This window comes from Eschscholzia californica, unplaced genomic scaffold, assembly GCF_041429995.1.
Source record: "Eschscholzia californica isolate CP2 unplaced genomic scaffold, dmEscCali1.0.p SCAF_4, whole genome shotgun sequence".
Taxonomy (NCBI): domain Eukaryota; kingdom Viridiplantae; phylum Streptophyta; class Magnoliopsida; order Ranunculales; family Papaveraceae; genus Eschscholzia; species Eschscholzia californica.
Genome location: NW_028238461.1, coordinates 13,066,705 through 13,092,732, shown reverse-complemented (window position 1 = coordinate 13,092,732; position 26,028 = coordinate 13,066,705). Strand labels below are relative to the sequence as shown.

Below are 26,028 nucleotides of genomic sequence, written 5' to 3'. Positions count from 1 at the left end.
GTGGACGTGCCGGAGTGGTTATCGGGCATGACTAGAAATCATGTGGGCTCTGCCCGCGCAGGTTTGAATCCTGCCGTCCACGATTTCCTTCATATTTTATAACAAGAAAGCAATGGATGAAGACATGAAGTGAGTCAAAAAACCAACTCTTCATCTCAATGTGGTTCTGCAATAACATTGAGAGATGGTCTCAATGATATAAGATCTGATGAATCATCGAAGAATTGTTATAGTTACTTTTGATAGTGGTTACTGCCTTTCGGTAAACAATTTATTGGTGTTTTCCACGTCGATGAAAAACTTTTGCAAGTAAAATGTCACCAGTGGTGTAGCCAAAGATCCATTGCTTTGCTCAATTAAGTCATTGGAGGTTGGAATTCTAGCACGATGCTTGTTTGTTCCTCTTATGTTAATTCAAGTCGGAAAGTCATCAAGCACGGATAAGTTCATTGTCCAACTGATCAAAGACTAGGACGACAAGATGGGTTCAGTGATCCGACTGAAAAATGTTTTTTGGTTTCCATATCTAGGTCAGCCCGTCAGGATCCGGCCGTGACTGATGCCAGACATAGTGTCATCTTCCTTACCGGATGGTACCAGCTACAAGTGTAATCTGCCAGCTACATTACATGTGTATCTGACTAAAAATCTACCGGACTAACTCATTTGTCCTCAAGTAAAGGAATTAAATTACTATTAATATTATGGGAAATGATAGAGTGACTTAGAAATTGGTACTTAGAGAGTGACATATTTCTTCACAAACAGACCACTCCGGCGAAGGTCTCCCTTCGCCGGAGTAGTGTTAGAGAGAGAGAGAGAGGAAGAGAGAAATTTTTTTTTTTTTTTTTAGTTTGACTCCGGCCGGCGACCCCTACCGAAGAAGGTGATTAGGTGGCGTAACAGATGATGTGGCGTGACTTGGCAGAGAGATAAAATATGACGGAGGAGAAAGAGTAACGGTGTTATAACGGAAGGGGGCCATATGAGTATTTCTCGTAAAGTGGGGGCCAGGTAGGAAGCTGGTCACAAAGTAGGGGGCCGTTAGGGAAATAATGGTATCATTTATGGTTAATACTCGATATCTATACATTATTATTACCTGTGAAAATTTCTCTCCAAGTTCCTCTCATGTAAGTATTTCCTGTGTAAACCAATCTCACCTATCACTTTAGTACATCCACAACCGGACCTATTCCCATATATTTTTCTCTCATGTAACTATTTCCCCTATATAATTTACTCTCTTAATTATCTTATCTTTCTCCTCCTAAAACTCGCATTGAATTCCCTGTAGTTTGTTATTTTCTTTAATTATTTTTTGTGTCTGAATTATTATATGTCATGAGATTTTATTTGTGGTGTTCAATTCAATGTTGCAATTATGTTTAGGGTTATTTCCCTAATAGCCCCAATTTTGTGACCGGTTTCCTGCCTAGCCCTATACTTTATCAAAAATACCCAGATGGCTCCCTTTTTTAGATTCCGTTATAACACCGTTACCTAGTCATCATTTCTCTCTCTTTCATTCATTACCTGTCTCTGATACAAGTCAATGAAAATGGTGTCTGGGTTGGTGTTTTTTCTGGTTTGATTCTTTCTATTACAACATTATCTTGTTGTTCAGCAGCTGCAAATCAAGAACTAGGGAGGAGGAAAAAACCACTTGATCTAAAGAAAATTGGATCTTCTCTTCTTTTGCATGTACGTGGGAGTGTTTATCCACATGGGTATGTTTCAATTTCATCTTTTACTAATCAGATTCTTGAATTTCATATTCATATCTTCATTTTTAGTTAATTGGGCACAATGGGTAGAGGATATTCTCTTGATTTGACCTAAAATTTGTTGACATTCTCACAGATTCTTCTCCATTGACTCATTGGTTTGGTTCTTTAGATAATATCTCAAATTCTGAGGAAAAAATACTTTTTTTCCTCTCTCCTCTCTCCTCTCTCTCTCTAAAAAAAATAATTTATTTTAATGAAGTTCGCCGGCCGAAAAATTGGTCGGCCGACGACCTTCACCGGTGAAGATGATGAGGTGGCGATAAGGTGAGGTGGCAGAGAGAGAGGTAATGAGATGGAAGAGAGAGAAATGATGACTAGGTAACGGTGTGATAACAAAATCTAAAAAAAGAGGTCATCTGGATATTTTTGATAAAGTAAGGGGCTAGGCAGGAAAACGGTCACAAAGTTGGGGGCTATTAGGGAAATAATTTAGGTGTGATCCATGTTTTAGAATTGGATTTTTGTGTAGCAGATCTACATTAAGCTTTTGTATATTTGGAATTTATAGTTTATCTAATCTTGATATAAAAGAAATGTAACATTTTGATGTATCTATATATGTTTGAAATGCTATAATATATTTGATCCTATCCGGGTTTCGAACTTGGGAGTTTGGTAGGTTTGTGGATTTGTATCATGAAATAATTTAAATCTTGTAAGTTTGTTGTTATTTTGATTCTTCTTTCCCCAACTCCTTCCTGTGTAACTCTTATTTCCCCTTTATAAACCAATCTTTTTTCTTCATCCACAACTAAGGATGGATGGGGTAGTCCAGGGACAACTACCCATGCGGTCCGGGCGGAACAAACGCAACTCAAATTTGTCCGTTCGGACAAAACGAGCGGATATTTCAGTTTTTCTTTGTAAAAATGTCCCTCAATGTCCGTTCTTTTAACCGGACATGCCGGACACTGGTCGGGCAGGCACCGGATATACATCATAATTTGTCAAAAATAAAAGTCACCAAGTTCATTAACTTAATGAACAATAACAACAAAATTAAGAACACGGAGATAAAAGATCGACAATTAGATGAAGTGTCTCAGAGAAAAATCAAAAGAGAGGGAAGAATCGACTATGATTAACATCTAAAGTTTTTTCATTGAGAACCAAAAGAGAAATGAGTGGAAGAGAGTCGAAGAGAAGAGTAAAGAAAAGGGTTGGATCATTTCTTCTGATTTCGAAGGTGATATGTCATAACTTAATCTAATCTAACACTAGTACACTACCATCTTACTCTAAAAATTTAATGGTTCATATTTATTATGGGCAGGGATTACGACAAGTACGGAAAACCTAAACGGCATGACACGGATTGCATGTACATCGGTTAGGCCCCCTTGTCCGCGTCTGTCCACTAAACATCTATCGGTCGGGCAGGTTTTGACCGACTCGGTCACTGCGCACCCACGGACCCTTCGGATACGGACGAACGTGGGCGAGTACCGGGCCAAAATCCCACCCTTATCCTCAACCCAACTTGGAGCATCTCCAATGCAAAACTCAAAAAAATCTCTAGTTGACTTATGTGTTGAGTCTCAATTGAGATTCTCTTTCTCATGTGGCTAACTTGAGTGTCTTTAATTCAAGTCCTTCTCCAATGCAACACTCTAAAAAATTCTAACAGAGACACATGTCACACATACATTTAATAGGAAAAGGTGGTTGAGAAAGAAAGATTTTTTTATCGGTCCAAAAATTAAATTTGATGACTAGGACACTTAAGACTCTCAAAAGAAATCTCAAAATTAGAGTTTCTAGTTGAGACATCTTAAAACTTAATGCTTCCCCATCATCTTTAAGATCTCAATTGAGTTTTGCAGTGGAGAGGTTTTTTCTACAAAAAAACTCTAAAGTCCTAGGTGGCACTTAAGATTTTGAGATTGAGTCTTGCATTGGAGATGCTCTTATTCTCATTACTTTTCTCTCTAGTTCTCTTCTCTCTCTCTAAAATTTATGTTGGGTTTTCTTTAGCTTGTAACTTTTTAATAGTTTTTGTGTCTGAATTTGAATGATGTTAAGATCATTTTTTTCTTAGTTTGATATTTGTTTTTATTTTAGGTGCTCAATTTAATATTGTAATTGTGATTTTTTTAGAATTTGATTTTATACAACTCTACAATTTCTTAAGTTTTAGATAGGTTTATATCTTTTTTGTTAAATTATCATACCTAATAAGATGTCAACCATAATGAGATATAAAAATTATAACATTTTTATGAATATTTATCATAACCAAACTATTCAGTATATAATATATATATATATACATACATATATATATATATATATATATACATACATATATATATATATATATATATACATACATATATATATATATATACATACATATATATATATATATATATATACATACATATATATATATATATATATATACATACATATATATATATATATACATACATATATATATGTATATCTTTGTAGTCTTATTTCGTGAAGAACCTCACCCTAATCCGTGTAAGGATTCTCCCGAAAGAAAGATAGGTAGAGCGAGAGAAATAATGGAAGAAAACAAAAACGAAGTGAAAGAGAGAAAGAACGAAAATGAAAATAAAAAGTCTAAAATATAAAATTGATCTAATAAAGGTGATGAAACAAAAGGTATACTCAACCCGTCTCCTGGGACTCCCACTTGAACTGCATGCGAGACAACAAAGATTTCTCTCTCCTCTTACATGTTCAATCACGTGGAGAGAGAAATCCTTGTTTCTCTCGCAGACAGTTCAGCTGAGAGTCGAAAGAGGCGGGTCATGAAGTAGATTTGTCGGTGATGAAAGAGATAAAAGAAACAATATAATACGAAAAGAAAAGAGCACGTAAACAACAAATCTAAAGGGGTAATTTTGGACATTCATAATATGACTTGACAAACCCGTTTAGACTGTAACTTTTGAAAAGAAACCATATGAGATTTCAAGAAATATATAAAGTTAACTTTTTAAAAGATTTGAAATTCCTTATTTTGGAGTGTGCACGTTGTGATGGATAAGTTTAATTTAATTAGGGCTTTTGTGTATAGGATTCCCCACAAACTAGGATTCTGTTTGTATCTATCTATCAATTACTACTCCTATTACAAATCCTCTCTCTCTCTCTCCCTATAAATACCACATTACCACCCATCCCTCTGTAACCCTCACTCCATCTTACAAATTCTTCACTTCTTCACATCCCTAGCTATCCTTAAGATCAAGATGACGATTAGCACAAATTCTATTAGAAATATCGTTGGTATAATTGGTAATGTCATCTCCTTCTTTCTGTTTGCAGCTCCAGCCCCTACTTTCTACAAGATTATCAAGAGAAAATCTGTCGAGGAGTTCTCTCCAAACCCATATCTCGCTACCATTCTAAACTGTGTCTTATGGATATACTACGGTCTCCCGATCGTACACCCACACAGCATCCTTGTCACCACCATTAACAGTGTCGGTTTCGTGATTGAGCTCATCTATATCATCATCTATTACCTTTACTCTAATAAGAAACAAAGATGTTATGTGCTTAAAGTCTTAGCAGTGGAAGCTGCTTTCTATGCTGTCGTAGTTGGTTTAACTCTTGGCTTACTTCACACTACCGATAAGAGAACTTTGGCTGTTGGTATTTTCTGTTTAATCTTCAACATATTAATGTACGCCATGCCTCTTGACATTATCCGCTTAGTTGTTCGAACTAAGAGCGTCGAATATATGCCCTTTTTTCTCTTACTTGCTAACTTTGTTAACGGTGGTATCTGGTTGACCTATGCTTTGCTCCGCTTCGATCTTTTTGTCACGGTAAGTCACCAATTAAACATGAACTAATTAATATATCCCTCAACTTTATTGTAATGTTATATATTGATGATTAATTTGACGGAAACTTCTTCTGTTTGTAGATAAGTAATGGCTCAGGAGCAATTCTTGGTGCAATCCAACTAATAGTATATGCAATTTATTACAAATCAACTCCAAAGCGCGAAGAAATCAAGCCAAGGGAGAACGTAGAACTATCCTCAGTTGTACGTCCTCAAGTATAGAAGATGCATGGACTTGCTAGCTATCTACTTTTTGGTCTTTAGTAGATATATTAATCTTTTAATGAGTTAGAAATTAGTCTACTCGATTAGCTTTTTTCGTTTTTATTTTTTTTTCTGCAGACTATTAGTTTAGTTCATTCTTGTTTAACTTTTTTTTGTTGAAACATTCTTGCTTAATTTAGTCTACTGTTTGACGTTGACAAGAATATAAACAAATATTCTTTCCCTTATGGTTTGTTTTAATCAATTTATGTCAATCTTTTTTTTTTGTTGATTTATTTGAGTTGTTTTCGAAAATATATTTAAGATGAGGGTTCTAATTTAAAAAAAATATGTAGTTGGATTGGTCACCCCATGTGGAGAACTATCTCATTCTCTTCCGCAAAACAACAGCAAGAATAAATTAGAACTCCAATACATAGGAGGCAAAATTACATATCAATTTTAATTAACAAAAACTTTATTCTGACCGCCTATTTGAACACCCATTGTTTCTCTCTTGGGCGCTTCAACAGGGGGTTCAAATAGGCGGTTTAGTTGTGTTGTTTAATTAAGAAGGGAAGGTCAAACGACGCCCATTTACAACCAAATTTCGAAGAGGTCTTCTGCATAAATTGAGCGCTTACAGTTAAGACTAGGTTTCCGGAGGCTTCGCCGGTAAATCACATTTTATGTGAAGGAAGAATCCCTCTTGCTAACGCCGTAATTATCTGAAATTCTTTCCTGCAAGTTAACAACTTCAACAATTTCAGTAATATTCATATATTAGATTCCAAAATTAATAGAGCAGAGAGGAGAGGGAGATGGAGAGAGAGAGAGAGAGAGAGAGAGAGTAGGGGTGTGCAGAAATAGACCGAACCAATCAAACCAAACCGATCCAATCGATTTTCAAACCAAACCAAACAACGAGTGGTTTGGTTACTTTGGTATGGTTGTAGATTTTCAAAAACCAACTGGTTTGATTCGGTAAGTGGATGTAATTTTTAGGAACCATTAAAACCAAACCGAACTAGTTAAGTTCAATTAATATATATAAGAGTTAATTCCTATATGCCCCCTACTTTGTGACCAGCTTCCTTTATGACCCCTTTTTTTCGTAAATTCAAATATGGCCCCCTATTTTCAAGTAAATGTCAATACTACCCTTCTTAATTCTAAATTTAAAACATTTAAAAAAACTTATTTCCACCTCACCCCTCTCTCTCTCTCTCCACCTCATCTCTCTACAACTCACCCCTCTCTCTCTCTCTCTCTCCAATTCACCTCTCTCTCTTTCCAACTCACTCCTCTCTCTCTCTCCAACTCACCTTCATCTTCTCCGAATATAGTCGCCGGCCGGAAAATTTTCCGGCCGGCAACCTCCAAAAAAAAAAAAAAAAATTTTTTTCCTCTCATCTCTCTCTCTCTCTAAAAACTCCGGCGAAGGGGGTTTCCCTTCGCCGGAGCCGTGAACAGACCAGATCTGGTCTATTCACGAACAGACCTTTGAAGGTCTGTTCATGGCAGACCTTCAAAGGTCTGCTCGTGAACAGACCAGATCTGGTCTGTTCACGAGAAGACCTTTGAAGGTCTGCCGTGCTCCGGCGAAGGGAAACCCCCTTCGCCGGAGTTTTAGAGAGAGAGTTGAGAGATATTTTTTTAAAAAAAAAATTTAGAGAGAGAGAGGAGAGAGAAATTTTCTTTTTTTTTAGGTTTGAAGGTGGCCGGCCGGAAAATTTTTCGGCCGGCCACCTTGCCGGAGAAGAAAGGGGTGAGTTGGAGAGAGAGAGGTGAGTTGGAGAGAGAGAGGTGAGTTGGAGAGAGAGGTGAATTGGAGAGAGAGGGGTGAGGTGTAGGGAGAGGTGAGGTGGAGAGAGAGAGGGGTGAGGTGGAAATATTTTTTTTTTAAGAGTTAATTCCTATATGGCCCCCTACTTTGTGACCAGCTTCCTTTATGGCCCCCTTTTTTTCGTAAATTAAAATATGACCCTCTATTTTTAGGTAAATGTCATTACTACCCTTCCTAATTCTAAATTTAAAACATTAAAACAAAATTATTTCCACCTCACCCCTCTCTCCCTCCACCTCATCTCACCCTACACCTCACCCTTCTCTCTCTCTCTCTCCAATTCACCTCTCTCTCTCTCCAACTCACCCCTTTCTTCTCCGGTGAGGTGGTCGGCCGAAAAATTTTCCGGCCGGCCACCTTCAAATTTTTAAAAAAAAAATTCCCTCTCCTCTCTCTCTCTAATTTTTTTTTTAAATCTCTCACCTCTCTCTAAAACTCCGACGAAGGGGGTTTTCCTTCGCCGGAGGATCTGTTCACGAACAGATCTGTTCGTGAACAGACCTGCTGTTAGAGAGAGAGAGAGAGAGGTGAATTGGAGAGAGAGAGAGAGAGAAGGTTGAGGTGTAGGGTGAGGTGTAGGGTGAGATGAGGTGTAGGGTGAGATGAGGTGGAGGGAGAGAGGGGTGAGGTGGAAATAATTTTGTTTTAATGTTTTAAATTTAGAATTAGGAAGGGTAGTAATGACATTTACCTGAAAATAGGGGGTCATATTTGAATTTACGAAAAAAAGGGGGCCATAAAGGAAGCTGGTCACAAAGTAGGGGGCCATATAGGAATTAACTCTTTTTTTAATGTTTTAAATTTATTATTAAGAAGGGTAGTAATGACATTTACCTGAAAATAGGGGGTCATATTTGAATTTACGAAAAAAAGAGAGCCATAAAGGAAGCTGGTCACAAAGTAGGGGGCCATATAGGAATTAACTCTATATATAATTATATATTTACATATTTTTTTCCTAAAATATATCTATCATATCTACATAATTTCATACAAATACAACAACACCACTACAATATAATGTTACTAGCTAGTATTATATTAAAACAATTCATGTATCGATATTGTTACTAGCTACTACATAATATTTCGGTCGGTGGCATGCACATGTCTTTAATGTTTCAAATGTTTCTCGACGTATTATGTTAGTTTGATTGTTTCTCCAGATTGTTAAGGAGCGGTGTCTTGATTTTATACGTCAATGTATGAAGAAAGTAACTCGATTCGCCAATTTTTATGGAGAACAAATTGTTTTTATGAATGGTTCGGCATCCCGTAGTATCCAAACCGCCTATGATGGTTTGGTTAGTAACCGAACCAAACCATGAACGGTTTGGTAACGGTTTGAAAAATCACTAACCAAACCATGAGCGGTTCGGTAACGGATGATTCCAAATTATAGGATACTGAACCAACGAACACCCCTAAGAGAGAGAGAGAAATATAACCATATATAGTGGAGAAAAATATGTGTGTGAGTGTGGGGAAGTGATTTATGCAGTTTAGAGATAACCGATTTCCTCCCCACTAATTTCTCCTCTTTCCACGATCTCCTCCCATAATTGTTGGGTATCTAGTAAATGCCGACATAAGCCTTGCAGTTAATTTGTTAGAAGTTTACGATATTATATAATTGTTGGGTATCTAGTAAATGCCGACAATAGCCTTGCAGTTAATTTGTTAGAAGTTTAGGATATTATATAATACAAATGAGGGTATAAAGTTCAGTGGTGCTTCTAAAGGCACCGGGACAAAAGTCTGTTAGCATCCAACTCTAGCCAGGTCCAATTGCCCCTTTCTCTGTTAGCACCGCCCAACTATGTAGGCACCGATCAAAGTGGAGTTAATCCTAACCCCTCCATCCATCTCTCACAAAATCTGAAAATTAATTGAGAATTTCAAACTTTCTCTCTCTAAGCTTTCAACTTCTACTTCACGGAATCTCTCATAATCTCGCGAATCTAAAACAAGGGTATCCATTAATTTCAATCCTTTCTATCAAACTTTCTTATAGTTGAATCCCCATTTCAACAAAGTGATTTTTTTAGTTTAATCTGAAGTTATTTGTTTATTGTTGAATGGCCAGATCCTTTTAATTTTAATATCACTTGTGCGAAACTAATAACTGTTATGTTTAGGATAAATCTGTTAAATTAACAGTACTAAGTACCTAAATCTAGTAGGATATAAACCTTTTTTGAGCTTTCTTCAAAACCTTGTTTTTTCATCTATAGAGGTTGTTAAAGTTTGAACAAAATTGTGGGTAGAATCAGTAATTAGCATCCTTGAAAGTTAAAGACCTAAATGTGGTAAGTTCATGGTTTTGATAAATTGTGGGTCAGAGGTTTCAATCTTGAACTGTCATTGTAGCTTGTTTGGGTTTTGATTATTTGACACTCTTTTGATTAGTTTATATTGATCCGAACTTCGAAGTTATCTTCGTGCAAGTGTTCTTTTCTTGATTTATCCTTGAAGTTTGATTCTTGAAACTTTCAGCGATGATTTTATTTATTTATCTCTTGTTGGTATATTGCAAATTTTGATTATGGTGAGGGTTAATGGCATCATCCTATTGTTAATGGTACTCTGGCTTAGAAGCATTGGAGATGCTGATAGGCCACATATGGATCAACCTCTTTCCAAAACATTATAATCTAGCCCAAAACTAATTGGCAAAGAAAAATCGAGATGGGCAACAATTGACGTTGAAATGTTACACTATATTCTTGGGTTTTGTTTTGGAAGAAAAATTAATTAGGTATCTTTTGTTTTGGAAGAAGAAGATGGAATAAGCAAACGAAGGTGAACGTCACCCACATTAAAAATTGGTGCTTATAGAGAATTCGAGTCAATAAAATTTCCGGATGCTAACAGCCTTTTGGCCCGGTGTCTTTAGAAGCACCCAAAGTTCAGTAGTAGTTTCAAGAAGTTAGAAATTAATTGTTGACACTAATACCCTTCCTTTTTGAGTCAATTTACATAAAAATGGATTTATACATGTCGCCGGATGTGGTCTTTATAAAACTCCCAACAAAAATGGACAACCAACCTTATACCTCATGTAACCGACTGAGCTGTTTTATTATAATAGATGCTTGACGCCTTAAACCCATCTAATTAAAAAAATTATAACTTTAGACATCAATTCGTGAATTAAGAAACTCTATGTAATTCTCAATCTCCAAATCAGTTCAGTTTACTTTTGGTTTGTGTTTTATACAAAACTAACATCTCCTTTGTAGTAATTCAAGCTTGATAGAACTACGAGGGTATACTTTGTATTCGTTGGACACAAACAGTTCTATCGAATGAATAATCTTAATTTGGGAGGAGTAATCTTAATCACTGAAGAGGAGTTGAAGATAAGTTTGAGAGGTATAATGTCAAAATTTTGAAATAAGTTTGGGAGGAGACGTATTAAGGGTGCCTTTGGACAAAGAAACCCACATCTCAACCAACGACAAGAAAAGGGGCAACCTCTGACAAGATCCAGCGGTCACAAGTGTTGATGTAACACAACGGATTATAAGGAATAACTACGATTAACAACTAAGAAAACTAGAATAACTAAAATAAAAGATGCAAACAAGACGATTTTCTTATTAATAATAACCGAATGAAGGAAAAACAAACATAATAGACTTTTATAGGGTTTTAGACAAACCTAAAATATACTCGAACTTGAAAAGAAATAAAACCTAAAATTAATTTCTTATTTGCTAAGATACCTAATCTGATAAACATGGAAATAAAGAGATAACTTCTAAAATATATAAAATACCTAATCTAAAGGGCTAGCCGAGTGGGCTTCCCTCTCGTGGCCGTTAGGCCCACTTAGCCACTATTCCGGGCTGCATTAGCCTCGCCCTCTTTCAAGAAGTTCAACCCGAACCTTTGTTCTAAAGAATTCAACTCTTCTGTACCATCTTCAATTGGTAGTAAGGTAACAAGTTTATCGGTCTAATGAAACTCATACGTGTTAGCGCGACCATGATAAATAGCATCCATTTCTGATTGCCATGGTCTTCCAAATATAATATGACACATATCCATGTTCAATTCGCAACATCACAAGAAATCTCGTCTGAACAAGTAGTTACAATTAAAATAGGAATGTTGCAAAAATGGTCTACACAAGTAGCATACCCGGATTGAACCCAAACCGTTTTGTACGGATGATTTTGGGGAAGAGTGGGAATACCTTAATGCTTGACAAGTTTAGAAGAGATGAGATTTTCAACAGATCCATTGTCAATGACAACAGTGCATACTTTACCTTTTATAGTTCCTCTTGTAACGAATAAGTTGCATCGTTGGAATTTTTCGATAGAGTAAGGAGTAAAAAATAACTTTCGGAGAACAAAGATAACTCGTTCCCCATTGTCGGTTGTGGTTTCCACTTTCTCAAAGTCCTTATTATCTAAATGATCATCATCTTGTCTGTCAACTAGGTTAGCTTGTCTTCTTAAAGGGCAAACATTAGAGTAATGCCCAAATTATTGACATCTATAGCATTTACCATGAGGGGTTTTTATATGGGTTTTCAATAGTTGACTTTGCCTCAGAATTTTTTAAGTAAATCAGATTCTTCGGTTGAGTATCTCATAGAGTTTCTCTTAGGAGAAGAACCATGAAAGATAACTCTTGAATCGTTCTCAAATGCTCTTGCCACACTTATACATTCAAAAACGGAGGAATAAGGACAAGGATTGACAACGCCCCTTAGATCATCACGAAGACCATCTTTGAACTTCTCAATTTTCATGGAATCTAAATCCACTAAATTAAGTCAAGTGCTTAGGCGATGGAAGTCCGAAGCATATTCTTCAATTGATCGATTACCTTGTCGACACTTAAGATAAACACAATATAATTAGTTCTCATAATCGGATGGTAAGAAATGAGTCATCATCAACGACTTAATTTCATACCATGAAGTGATAGGCGGAAAACTGTTAATTCTTCTACCTCTGAATTCTTGTTTCCACCATGTAAGAGCCGTCTTCGATAAATATCCCGTAACACAACGAACTTGATCCGGTCCATAAACTTGCATAACATAAAAAAATATCTTTAGTCTAGAAACATAGTCCAAAAAGTCTTCTATATTGATTGACCAATCAAATCTAGGAACATCCATATGAATACAATACGGAGATGAAGAAGAAGAAGAAGACCCACAAGAATAAAAATTGCTCGTGTGAGTGATAATGTTACCCTTGATTGAGGAAAAGGAGGTGATTCATGGAAGGAGAAGGATGGGGCTCGGGTGAGGTTTCAAATAGGTGTTAGGTGGTGGTCATGGTTGAAATTGCATTGGTTAAGGTCGGTTTCGAAAGGTGGTCGACTAGGTGTCATAGGGTTTGGATTAGGGTTTCCTTTTGGGTCTTGGTGAGGGCTAAGGGACGTGGGGGGATTGTGTGTATTGTTGCATAGTAGGGTTTAGAAAAGGATGACAGACAGGGTTTATGGGTTGGTTGGGACGTAGGATTTTGGAAAAAAATCCATATTACCTAATAATGGTGGGAACCTATGGTCGTTTATAGGTTGATTGATACGACTAGATGAAAGTGGGTGGTCTAGGTTTTCGATCCTAAAAGGTGAATTGAAGTTGTTGGTGGTTTGGTGGTTGTAAGGGTGAAGAAGATATGGGTGGTTCGGATGTGGTGGTTCAAGGAATTTGTTCCCGAGAAGAACTAGAAGAAGAAGACATACCTTTAAGTTTGGTGTTCATATCTTGGAGTAGTTGTTGAATATCTTCAAACTCTCTGTTAGTTTCTTGGTTTGATTGAGCAAAAGCTTTCCCCAAGTTTGTGATTGTTATAAGTCCATTACGGATGTTCTCCCATTCGAATTCAAAGGTAGGAACTTCTTCTTTTAACGGAGTACTTCGAGGATTAACCACGGTTCTCTAAAAAATTAGGCTCTAGATACCACTTGATGTAGCACAACGAACTATAAAGAATAACTATGATTAACAACTGAGAAAACTAGAATAACTAAGATAAAAGATGCAAACAAGATGATTTCCTTATTGATAATAACCGAATGAAAACAAACATAATAGGCTCCCTTTTGTAGGGTTTTAGACAGACCTAAAATATACTCGAACTTGGAAAGAAGTAAAATCTAAATACTAATTTCTTATTGCTAAGATACCTAATCTGATAAACATGGAAATAAAGAGATAATTTCTAAAATATATAAAATACCTAATCTAAAGGGCTAACCGAGTGGGCTTCCCTCTCGTAGTCGTTAGGCCCACTTAACCACTATTCCGGGTTGCATCAAGTGGACTGCATCCAAGTCCGACGGTCATCATATAATTAGGTTTAGGGTTTATATATGTAACTATATATATATAGTTATATTACTCATTAAGAAAATACCCGTGTTCAGATTATCAAATTGTGTGCCTCTTTTTTGTTTGATCTCTTCATTCGGATTTTAATTAAAGAGGGTATAAGTTTGAGAGGTATTATTTCAATCGTTGGAGATAAGCTTGAGAGGTGCAATCTTATTCATTGAATAATAGGGTATATTCTAAAAAACATACCCTCTTTCCTTTTTTTTTGATATGAACTTCAAGAGTCACTACATTCAATATGACACAGAAACATTATGAATAAATACATGAATTGAATAAACTCGGGCTATCCGAAATTTCTAAATAGTTAACTTTCATTTAGAACTCATAAATCGTGTACTTCCGAGATTGGTACAAGTCCTTCCTGTTGAATCATAATTTTTTATTTATTTTTAATTCTAATAAAAAAATAATGCTAAAAGATGGTACAAGTCAAAGCTTATTCTAGATCCATACGAAATCAACGGTCTCTATTTAAGAGTCAACCCATTTTTTTTCACTCTCGATGGACGATATATATTGATTCTTATTTCATCTAGAGTTCGTCTACCTTTGTAGCCCCTTTATTATTTTTCTAACTAAAACCAGCGGCGGACCCACGTTGGGGCCTATGGGGTCATGTGTCCCCACGTCTCCGAATAAAAAAACCCTATACCCCAAATTATTAGAGTTTTATTGTTAATATACCTGTAATTGCACCAAAAAAACCAATAATGAACGGTTGGCTACTGTAGTCGTGCTAAGTTTACCTCGGGTTAGGTCATAGGTTCGAGCCCCACCATCATCCCCTCTCCTCTCATTTTTTTTTTTGAATAATTTCTTTGAGTGATTTTAAAGGCGCCCTTTCAAGTAGTATTCGCGTACATCTAAAAGGCAATTATTTGAGGGCCGATTATGGAGAAATGGGAGCACTAATAACACTTTGGACAACTCTTTTAAAATTACTCATTTATTTTTGCTCCTACTATTTTTTTGTGTTTTGCACGAGGCACTTTAAATTTTCTTTTTAAATTTAATTTTCTAATCATATTTTGTTTTTTTAATGTTCTTTTATAAATTCAAGTTTGATTTCTACTTTGCTAGTATTCATCCAACTTCTAGTAACGTTATTTGCATCCTCATATAATCCATATGCCTTCTTCATCTTTTAATTATATATATATTCCTACAATATACTTTTTAAGTTCACTCTTATCTCTCTTTCACTTCTTCCTTAATTTCTTTACATCATGTAGATTTGTGAAGAAAATTTAAGATAAAAAGTCGTAATTATTTGTTTTTATATAATTTAACAACACTAATTATTTATTTAGCCTAATTAGTACAGAGCAATCTTATGATATATGGTCATTAATTTGAAAGTTTCTTTTGATAATTTACTTATAACTAATTTCTGTAGAGATTCTTAATGATGCTCGCCAGTTTTTGTGATTGATGATGGTATTTGTTATTTACTATCTAACATAATCAAATGTGCCCAGGGCCGGTCCTGACTTTTTGGTGGCCCGAAGCGAGATTTGAAAAATGTGCCCCCTACACTATATTCATCTAACGGAAAATCGAAACTAATAATTCCCATCGGATCTTTTTGTATCAAAAAGTCTCTTAAATTTTGATCAATGACGTCCCAATGTCCCGGATCAAAGATATTATTAGGTCCGTATTCTTCACTAATAAGACCTTCATTTCTATTGTCATTTAAGAGTTGGCTTGTATTATCTCTCTCAATATTATCTACACCATCCCCATTCATATTATCATTTGTGGTACCGTCTTCCGCACTTTCATCGTTTGTGTCGCTATTGTGTCTAATAAATCTATCGAGAGCACCGGCTTGGGATTGAACTAGTTCTTCTTCTCTTCTCTTCTTGTTTCTCTTTTCAGACCCGCATATGTGTTTTCGAACTTTGTTAGGAGGCATAACTAAATCTCCAACTATCTCTAAAAATCAATTAAAAAATTTAATCACATGATAATTGCAAGAATAATAAGAAATAGTCAATATGTGAATAGATTAGAAAAGTTAGCTAGGTTTTGGTACAAATCTTGTAATACTAATGATTTAAAAATGGGTTATTTCCCTAATGGCCCCCTACTTTGTGACCAGCTTCCCGCCTGACCCCCTACTTTACGAGAAATACCCATATGGCCCCCTTCCGTTATAACACCGTTACTCTCTCTCCTCCATCTCATTTTCTCTCTTTGCCAAGTCACCTATCACGGCCACATCATCATCTTCTCCGGCATTGGTCGCCGGCCGGCCAAATTTCCGGCCGGCGACCTTCAAATATTAAATTTTTTTTTATTTTCTCTCTCCTCTTTCTCTCTCTAGATATTTTTTTTTCCTCACCCTCTCTCTCTCCAAAACTCCGGCGAAGGGGTTTCCCTTCGCCGGAGCTAGGTTTGTTCATTGAATAGACCTAGCAAGGTCTGTTCAACGAACAGACCTAGATCTGTTCACGAACAGACCTTCAAGGTCTGTTCGTGAAAGATCTGTTCTGTTCACGAACAGACCTTGCAGACCTTGCAAGGTCTGTTCGTGAGCAGAACATTAAGGGTTGTTCTGCTCACGAGCAGACCTTGTAAGTTCTGTTCGTGAACAGAACAGATCTGTTCGTGAACAGAACAGATCTGTTCACGAGCAGACCTTCAAGGTCTGTTCGTGAACAGTTAGATCTGTTCACGAACAGACCTTGAAGGGTCTGTTCGTTGAACAGACCTTGCTAGGTCTATTCAACGAATAGACCTAGCTCCGGCGAAGGGAAACCCCTTCGCCGGAGTTTTAGAGAGAGAGAGACGGTGAGGAAAAAAAAATCTAGAGAGAGAAAAAGGAGAGAGAAAATAAAAAAAAAAAAAAATTTAATATTTGAAGGTCGCCGGCCGGAAATTTGGCCGGCCGGCGACCAATGCCGGAGAAGATGATGATGTGGCCGTGATAGGTGACTTGGCAGAGAGAGAAAATGAGATGGAGGAGAGAGAGTAACGGTGTTATAACGAAAGGGGGCCATATAGGTATTTCTCGTAAAGTAGGGGGCCAGGCGGGAAGCTGGTCACAAAGTAGGGGGCCATTAGGGAAATAACCCTTTAAAAATCTAAGAGACTAAAACTAAGAGATACCACAAAATCTAAATATTAGAGAAATTTAATAATACTAATGATGAAAAAATCTATGATAATAATAAAATCAATAATAGGCTTAATGGTTTTATAGATTAGTTAGATGATTAGAGAAAGAGAAATAGTCAAACAACCTTATTATATACATAATAGGGTCCATGGATATATAGACCAAAATAATGTTTAGAAAAGGTTTATGATCCAATCTTCCCAAAATATGGATATTTAGTCCTTTTACATTATGGACATAAAAACTCTCACTTTCTAAACACAGTACCGTCAATGTTCCACGCTCAAATTTCGCATGTTTTGGAAAGATAGATTTGGGCGTGATTTGGGGATTTATTAGCAAAAAAAATTTGAAACAAATCATAGTTTTTCTCTCCTCTAAACAGATTTGGAAATCAAATTTTCTCTTTCCTATTAATATTGTGTTCTAGGAATTTGTGTTTTCTCTCTAGGTGTATACAAATGGACTAGATATCCATTTAACTTAATCTTTTAGTTTTTAAACATTTTAAGGGATTAGAGAGGACTAGAACTATGATTAAGGCCCGTTTTAATGGTAAAAATGAATAATGGGCTAGTTATTTAGTTAAAGATAGAGTAAAAATTACCTTGATGGCTTGGTGATTTAATACAAAACTCCAAATTGGTGGCGGAATGGTGTTATGGTGGTTGCTTGTTAAATTTGAACAATGATATTGAAATGTCAAAGTGATGACTTGTGGATTGTGGTGGGGTGGAGTCACTTGATTGTTGAAGACTTAGACCGTGGTGAATTTGTTAATTTGGGAGTTGTGTTAATCTGGGGAGAAATTGAAAGAGAAGGAAAAGAGTTTGGGTATGGGCAGCCTAGAGATTAGGGTTTAAATTTTGAAAAATGTGGGTTGGAGTTTGTTTTAAAATGTGGGCTTGCGTTGTGTTTCAAAATGTGGCCCATTACTTGATTTTGTGCTAAGAAGAATTAAATCCCTAACCCACATTTCTGATTCCTCTTTTCTTGCGAGGGGCTCATTCACTTGTGCAAGTGTCCACAGATCTACAAATCGGGGACATTCACTGTAGCAGTGTTTGATTGATTATGTTCCCTGGTGACATAGGACACACTGAGTAGCTATTTGATCTTTTCCTCTGGTTATGTTCATCAATACCACTAAGCTGTGGTTAAATAATTTCCACACATATTATAGTACTTTTGGTTCAACAAAAGAGATCTTCCAAAATTTAGGCCAAGGGAAGTCTGCACTAGTTCTAGGGTTATGATGATGAGGAGTTATTTCTTTGAAAAAGGATTTTTCCGTGAACACACCATTCGCTGTAGGGATCCAAATTAATCTATCTACAAGAGTAAATATAGATAGAGTAATCTGATTAATTGTTGTAGTTGTAGCTTCTTCAAAGTAGCGATTTAGGATTTCCCATTTCCAAGTCATATTCTCTTGTTCTTTGAGGTTTGAGACCTAGTAGACACTCGCAAGGTAGAAGCTCAATACAATGGGGTCTAAAGCCTGGTAATTCTGGAATCCATGGATCTTGAGTTATCTTTAGGGTGGAGCCATCACCACCTTGCCAGCTGCACTGTTTCTGGAGATCATCCTTCACCTCCATCAAAGAATACCAAAGAGGGGTTGCGCTTCTTTTTTTCTTTTCATTCCAGAAAGAATTTGTGGTGTAATATTTAACAGTTTTCATTTTTGTCCATGTAGAGTTAGGATTAGTTAACAGTAATAATTTTTGTCCACCAGAGACTGGTTGACCCGCTTTTACTATAAAATGGGTTCAATTTGGGAAATGTACTCTATGACCCAATAAAGAAAATTTTTTGGTAAGGGCTACAATTATTATTATTATTACTCATTAAGTGTGAAATTACTACTACTTTTGGTTATCTTTTACGACTTTATCTCAAAATAGTTTTTGGTTTTCTTGTGCTATTTTGTTGTTTTGTCCTACTACAATTCTGTTGTCTCTTTTTTACTATTATTTATCGTTGCATTTTTATTTTTGAAGTCTTTTTTGTTTTTTTTGTTCCCGCCTGTTCATTAACCTATAAGTTGTTTTTGGAATATTTATTTTCGTTTGTCACAAATAACTGTTTGTTTTTTTTTACCTTTGTCGCAAATAACTGTTTGTTCTTTACCCATGTGGCACATAAAAAGTTAAAAACGATTTTTTGTCTACCAAACCTAGGGTTCATTTTGAACTGTTGTTTGTCTTAAACAAATTGCTACTTGTTCATTAATTTTTTCTCTAGTAACTTGTTTGTTCCATAGGCCCAACGGTTTGTTTAAAAACATTAGGCTAGCTTCCTTCCTAGCACATTCATGTCTACAAGGGCTTAGTGCTCCTCCAAAAAATTACCTTGCCTTCTTTGCGTGCCTGCCAAAAATTACCTTGCTTGCTTTATGGCGCGGCATCCCCCTGTGTTACTGGTGGAAAATCTACTGCGCATTCATAGGTTGTTCTCAGATGTGGCACTTTCGAACTAGAAAAGGCTGCAGATGGACCACCATCCGATGTGGGACTTATGCCTTTTCGGTTGGATCAATGAGACTAGACCTTAACGCGAACTACAGTTTGTGTCGAGCGATCTACAATTTGCATCGAGCAAAGTACTGCTCTCTTATTAGTATAGGAAATGAATAACAAATCGTATTACCTTCTTCTTCATCACAAATTCTCTCATTAGAGCATCTCCAGTGCAAGACTCCATCTTAAAATCTTAAGTGCCACCTAGGACTTTAAAGTTTATTTTGAGAAAAAAACATCTGCAATGTAAAACTCAATTGAGATCTTGAGATGATGTGGAAGAATTAAGTTTTAAGATGCCTCAACTAGAAACTCGATTTTTGAGATCTCTTTTGAGAGTCTTAAGTGTCCTAGTCATCAAATTTAAATTTGGACCAATAGAAAGTTTTTCTTTCTCAATCATTTTTTCTTATTAAATGTATGTGTGATATGTGTATCTATTACAGTTACAGTTTTTTAGAGTGTTGCATTGGAGAATGACTTGGATTAGAGACACTGAAGTTAGCCACATAGGGAAGAGAATCTCAATTGAGACTCTAACACAAAAGCTAATTAGAGTTTTTTTTTTTACTTTTGCATTGGAGATGCTCGAGTTTAGGAAATCGAAGATATTTGTAAGATCAAGTTGTTCAGAACTTCAGATCAAATAATCTAGTGAGAGAAACGATCAGTTTATAAATTGAAGATCTTGTTCCATATCATTTCTCTCTCTAGATCGATCTTCATAAAAAGACTTTGATTGTCCTGCGATCTTTTGCAGCAACAAATCCAAAAAAAATAAATTTTCAAACTCATTTTGTAATCAATCTGGGTTTTCTTAGTCGATGGAAAAAGAGCAGAAAAATTAAAAAAAAAAGGAGCGGAGAAGAAATCACCCACTGGAAAATAAAACTAAAACTAAAACTAAAATCTAACTCTACATATTTAAAATGGAAACATAATTTTTTCATTATAAAAAAATGCAGGCGCCACCCATGTGGGGAATAAAAATTCCATTTGGTAAAATTTGTTAGGCTTTTTTTTTTTATGAAGGAAACTATCATTAAAGCAAAATAGAGTTTACATAAGCGGAGGAACAAAAATAGGTAAGACATTCCAAAATTCTTTTTTCCTATAATTTCTTCCCCATTTAGCAAGCGCGTCTGCCTGGATATTTCCTTCTCTAGGAGAGAAAGAGAATTTAATTGCTTCGAAGTTGGTCTTGAGGGCTACCCCTTGTTTCACTATTTTCTAGCGTTTGCCATTGGAGTCCCATACCCTGACCGTTGATGCACTGGATTATTGCTAGATTATCACTTTCTATGTGAACCTGTCTGAAGCCTAACTGATAAGCCCAAATCATACTCTTATGGATCGCCAACCCTTCACATTCTTCAGCATTTTGGCCCTGAACTACGTCGGCAATTGCTAGGACAAGGTTGGCCTCTGCATCGTGAATAATACAACCTATACCTGCAGGTTCGTTTAAAGCAGCAAATGAAGCGTCAACATTAAATTTATAAAATGGTGTCGATGGAGGTCTCCATTGAGTTATTTTTGTTTTTTCCTTGACTTTGTTTTTTATTGTTGTCTCAATATTCAGAGGAGTGGTAGAAGCATTGTTGATCCTTGAGATCATTTGTATGGGGTCTTGTTTGTTGTTAGAGAAGCAATTCTCACATCTAGCCTTCCAAATGAACCATAGTATTTTTCCATAAAGATTAATCGTCTCATCCTCAAGAGTTTTCCACTGTTTTATCCATTGTGAAACCGTGGATAGTTGATCCGATCTGACCTGAAAGTGGAACCATATCGCTTTCGCAAAAGTACAATGTAACAGTACATGGTTAATAGTCTCCCTTTCGTTACAGATGATACAATTAAAACAATTACCGATAAATTTGCCAATCTTTATCTCTAACTGGTAGGCTATTGCTTGCCATTAGATTATATAATTTTTGGGCACAGAGACATATTGACATTCCAGACACTTTTCTTTTGCGGCTAAACCATCTTTTTTCTTTTGAATTGTTCAGCGTGTGTCTCGAACCCTTGACCTCTAGGTGGAAGATTATACCTCTTACCACTCCAACCAAGGGTTGTTGGCGCGGCTAAACCATCTTATTTTTCCCCAATGACCCATCTTGCACTCATATCTTTTGAGTTAAACAAAATTCTATTTTGTGTGTGTGTTTAAATTAAACACCATTCGCTCAGTGGTTGTGATGCTTATCACATCTTGATGATGTATCACGTCTAAATTGACAGGACGACCAACCCCGTTCAGTCAATTTAAACCAAAAATAGCATCTAAACCATATAATTCATAACGTAAACATCTAGCATGAAAATGTAGTCATAACACTATTGGCCCAATATTTTTGTCCCTAATAATTTTCTAATTACAGTTTAATAATTATAATAGTATAATATGTGAATGGACAGTTGCACTTCAGCACCTAGATATCTTTTGGCGTGGCAAATAGTTGATAATGCGATGGGAACGCTTAAAATAACACTACCTGACATAGCGTTTACAAAATTACAGGTATTATCTTGTAGTTAACAAATTCACCCGCGATTGTTGGCAGGGCCGGCCCAAGTAGTGGAGGGGAAAATTTTGGGGCCCTTCTCATATTCGTTATAAAAAAAGTTCACTTTTTAATGTAACATGTAAATTAGTATGCAAAGCATAACTAAAAGGCGTAAACCTGAAGTATATACTATAGTCCAGATCTTCCATCATATCTTGTTCAACTGATAACTTAGCTAACCCGTGAAATTTCTTTTGTGACATGGTAGAGCGGAGATAAGACTTGATCAATTTTAGCTTAGAAAAGTTTCTCTCAATAGAGGCTACAATGACAGGTAATTGTAAGAAATCCAAATTTTAGAAATTTTAATTCTCTATAATTAGAATTAATAAAATCAAGCATTTCAATCCATCGCTTTTCTTATGTCACTTGGTAAAATCACGTTTAGAACTTTGAGTTTCGGAATTAGTTGAGCTCCCAATATAGATTGCGTATCATTATTCAAATAACCTTCGAGTTTAAGACAAAATTCTTCTAAGCTTTCATCATCCGCAGTAGTGATCAAATCTTTCTAATAAAAAACTAAATTTTTTCGTCATAAACTTGAAACTGCTCAAACCTAGTCTTCAATGAAATATGACCTTGACCAACGATATCTAAGATATAGTTATCTTTGAAAGTTTTTTGAACACACGGCTTATAATGAGTGGAGGAAATACCAATATGAGAGAACAGATAATGTAATTGTTGATCGTTGAGATCTAATTAATATTCTCCAACTATATGATATTAATTACTCCTTCCCACAAAATGAATGACCTATTTGGAAAACGGGTTCATGGGTATATAGACCAAAATAATGTTCAAAAAAGGTATATGATCGAATCTTCCCAAAATATGGATATTTAGTCCTTTTACATTATGGACAGAAATAACCCATACTTTATGAAATTATACCGTCCATGTCCCTCCTAAAAAAAATCCCGGGATTTTTAAATTTTCAGGTGAATCCGGAAAGTTTTCGATTAGAGTGGAGCGTGATTTGGGGGCTTTAAAGCAAAAAACAGATAGAAACAAATCATAATTTCTCTCTCCTCTAAACAGATTTGGAAATTAAATTTTCTCTTTCTTGTTACCCGAATCGATCAGAAACCAAAATCCTAACTAAAACGAAACGCCATCACCACGGATATTTTCAAATCAATTTTCTTTCTCTTCTTTACAGATTTGGAAACCAAATCAATTTTCTCTATCTTACTATGTAATTTTTTTTTGATTCAAATCAATTTTCTCTCACATAACTTTCAAATTTGGAAAGAGTATATTTTCTGGGATCAATTTAGCGTCATTTGGGGGTTAATATACAAAACGTATATATCACTTTCTCTCACTTAACTTTCAGATTTGGAAATAGTATATTTTTCTGGGAACATTACAACAGCATTTGTTTTCGTTTTTACTCATACATAAATACACGTTGAATACAAATTATGAAACAAATACGTAAATTATGTGTTATTTATGACGAGGAAACCATCATTTGTCGTGTATACAACGTAAATTATCACATGTATGTGTGTCATGTTCAATAAAGTACACATAATTTCCTTTACATTACACATCGTTTACATTCTGTTACAAAAAAACGTACAAAATCTTCTCTGGTTCAAAAATGGTGCCCATCTATGCACTCTCTATTTGTAGTCTTGAGCAGGACAAACAACAGTTACACTATATTGTCGAAGAGCATATCGAAATGCTTTTGCACCACCAGGAAATAACTGACCAACTTTAGTAAATATTTTACCCTAGTTATCAGATTTTAGTTTTGTGGTCTTACTTAGATTGGATGATTCTGTAGGAAATTCCACAAGTAACAGCAAAACTACAAAAAGAAAACATATACATTTGTCAACAAAACATAAAATTTACTAGAAACGACATGTATAATGGAATAAATTATGCATACTGTTTGTTAAACTTCATAATGTGTTAGGAGACAAACATAACTTTAGTTTGAATCACAAGGTCACTGTTATGTGAAAAAATATGTATAATGTTCAATAAATTACATATAATTTTTGGAACATTTATTGTACTATAAACGACAACTGTTTTGGGAAAAAAGTACGCGTAATGTTGAATAAATTATATATAACGTATGCAGATTTATAAGATGTTTTTGATATTATTTATAAAGTATGTATAATTTGTAACAAAATACATATATTTTACATTTTGTTATAAAAACATCGTACAAAAGATGTTTGCGTAATGTACTAGAACTTTAGTAAATAATTTAAATGCTACTTTTATGTATGTGTTATGTTCAGTAAACATCATGTAATGTCGTGTAAATTATATATCGTTCACATTTTGTTACAACCAAATCGTATTAGATCTTCTCTAGATAAAAAATGATACTCCCTCCGTCCCAAATTAAGAATCTTGTATTCCTTTTTGGTCCGTCCCAAATTAAGAGTCCCATTTTTTTTATATCATACTTAATCCCTACCTTTTTCAAGTATACCCTTGTATTGGATTTTAGAGTATTATTATTGGTTAATTAGAATATTTCTTAGTTGAATAACACCAAAATCTAGCTCATTCCCTAATAAAGTATCCCACTTTCCATAATGGCTTAAAATCAACATTATTTAGGTATGAGATTAATTAAGAAAAGAAAACTAAAACATAAAATACTCCCAACATTTGTTACCAATTTCAAATTTTAAGATTATCACATTTTATTGTGTTGCTAATTTAGTGCTTCATTTTATTTTCAAAAGTTGGTCATTTTTTTTTAATGAAAAATAGTTGGTCACTTATGGTAAGTGAAGTGAGAGAAATAATATCCTACCATAATTCCTTGAATTCCAAAAAGAATATACTAAATTAATATAGGTAAAAATGGAAAAGCAAAACTTGTGAAAAAAGTTGTATTTTCAAAGTGGGACTCTTAATTTGGGACGGAGAGAGTATGTAATTTATTGTAAACAATCCGTAATTTATTGTAAATTATATATCGTGTGATTCAGTTATAAAAAATCGTACGAGATCTTCTCCGCATCAAAAATTGACGGAAACCTTGATGAATAATTGAAAAAATGATCTAAAAATCAAAATTTGTAACCTAAAACTACTAAAAAGTAACAAAATATATAGAGACAAACACTTCTTAATCGAATAAAATCTATTATATTAAAACAGATCAGTCGGTTATACATGGGATAAGTCTGGCCGTCTATTTTATTTTAGAGATTCAATTGGAAACACATCCGACGGATAATATAAAATCTTTTTATGTAAATACACTAAAAAAAGAAGGGTATCTATGTAAATCAGTCAAAATTGGTTAGAATAACAACCCACATATTTCTCTCCCTATTTTTTCTCCCACACTCTCCCATAAATATAGTTTTTCCTCTCTAATTTATTTTTCTCTTCCTCAAAGGCGTTAGCTAAGAGGGATCTTCCCCGTCCGTAGGACGGGGAGGAAACCTAGTGAATTGTAAAGACAGATTTAACATTAACATCATAAAATCGGTTATGAATCTTAGAGAGAGAAAATACTGAATAATGATGAAGATTTGATTAGATGATACAGAGAGGAATTTGATTATAATGAAATTCATGAACAAAGTTAAAGATGAAGATGAAAAACATTAAACAGAAAAGAAGAAACCAAAACCTTTAACATTACAAAAACTGCACTATTACGAACCTGAATCTTTGATCAATCTTAGAGAGAGAAAATACTGAATAATGATGAAGATTTGAAAAGATGATACAGAGAGAGAGAGAAACTGAATAATGAGAGAAAATATTAGATC

The 26,028-nt window shown here is 35.2% G+C and overlaps 1 protein-coding gene and 1 non-coding gene across 2 annotated transcripts; both read left to right on the top strand.

The window, feature by feature from the left end:
- Positions 1–82, top strand: TRNAS-AGA (transfer RNA serine (anticodon AGA)). The gene has a single exon. It is a non-coding gene; the product is annotated as a tRNA-Ser (tRNA).
- Positions 83–4,990: 4,908 nt separating this feature from the next.
- Positions 4,991–6,068, top strand: LOC147542853 (bidirectional sugar transporter SWEET6a-like). The gene is made up of 2 exons (XM_086636955.1): positions 4,991–5,596; positions 5,698–6,068. The coding sequence occupies exons 1-2, from the start codon at positions 5,015–5,017 to the stop codon at positions 5,836–5,838; spliced, it is 723 nt and encodes a 240-aa protein (XP_086493081.1). The 5' UTR covers positions 4,991–5,014; the 3' UTR covers positions 5,839–6,068.
- Positions 6,069–26,028: the final 19,960 nt, after the last annotated feature.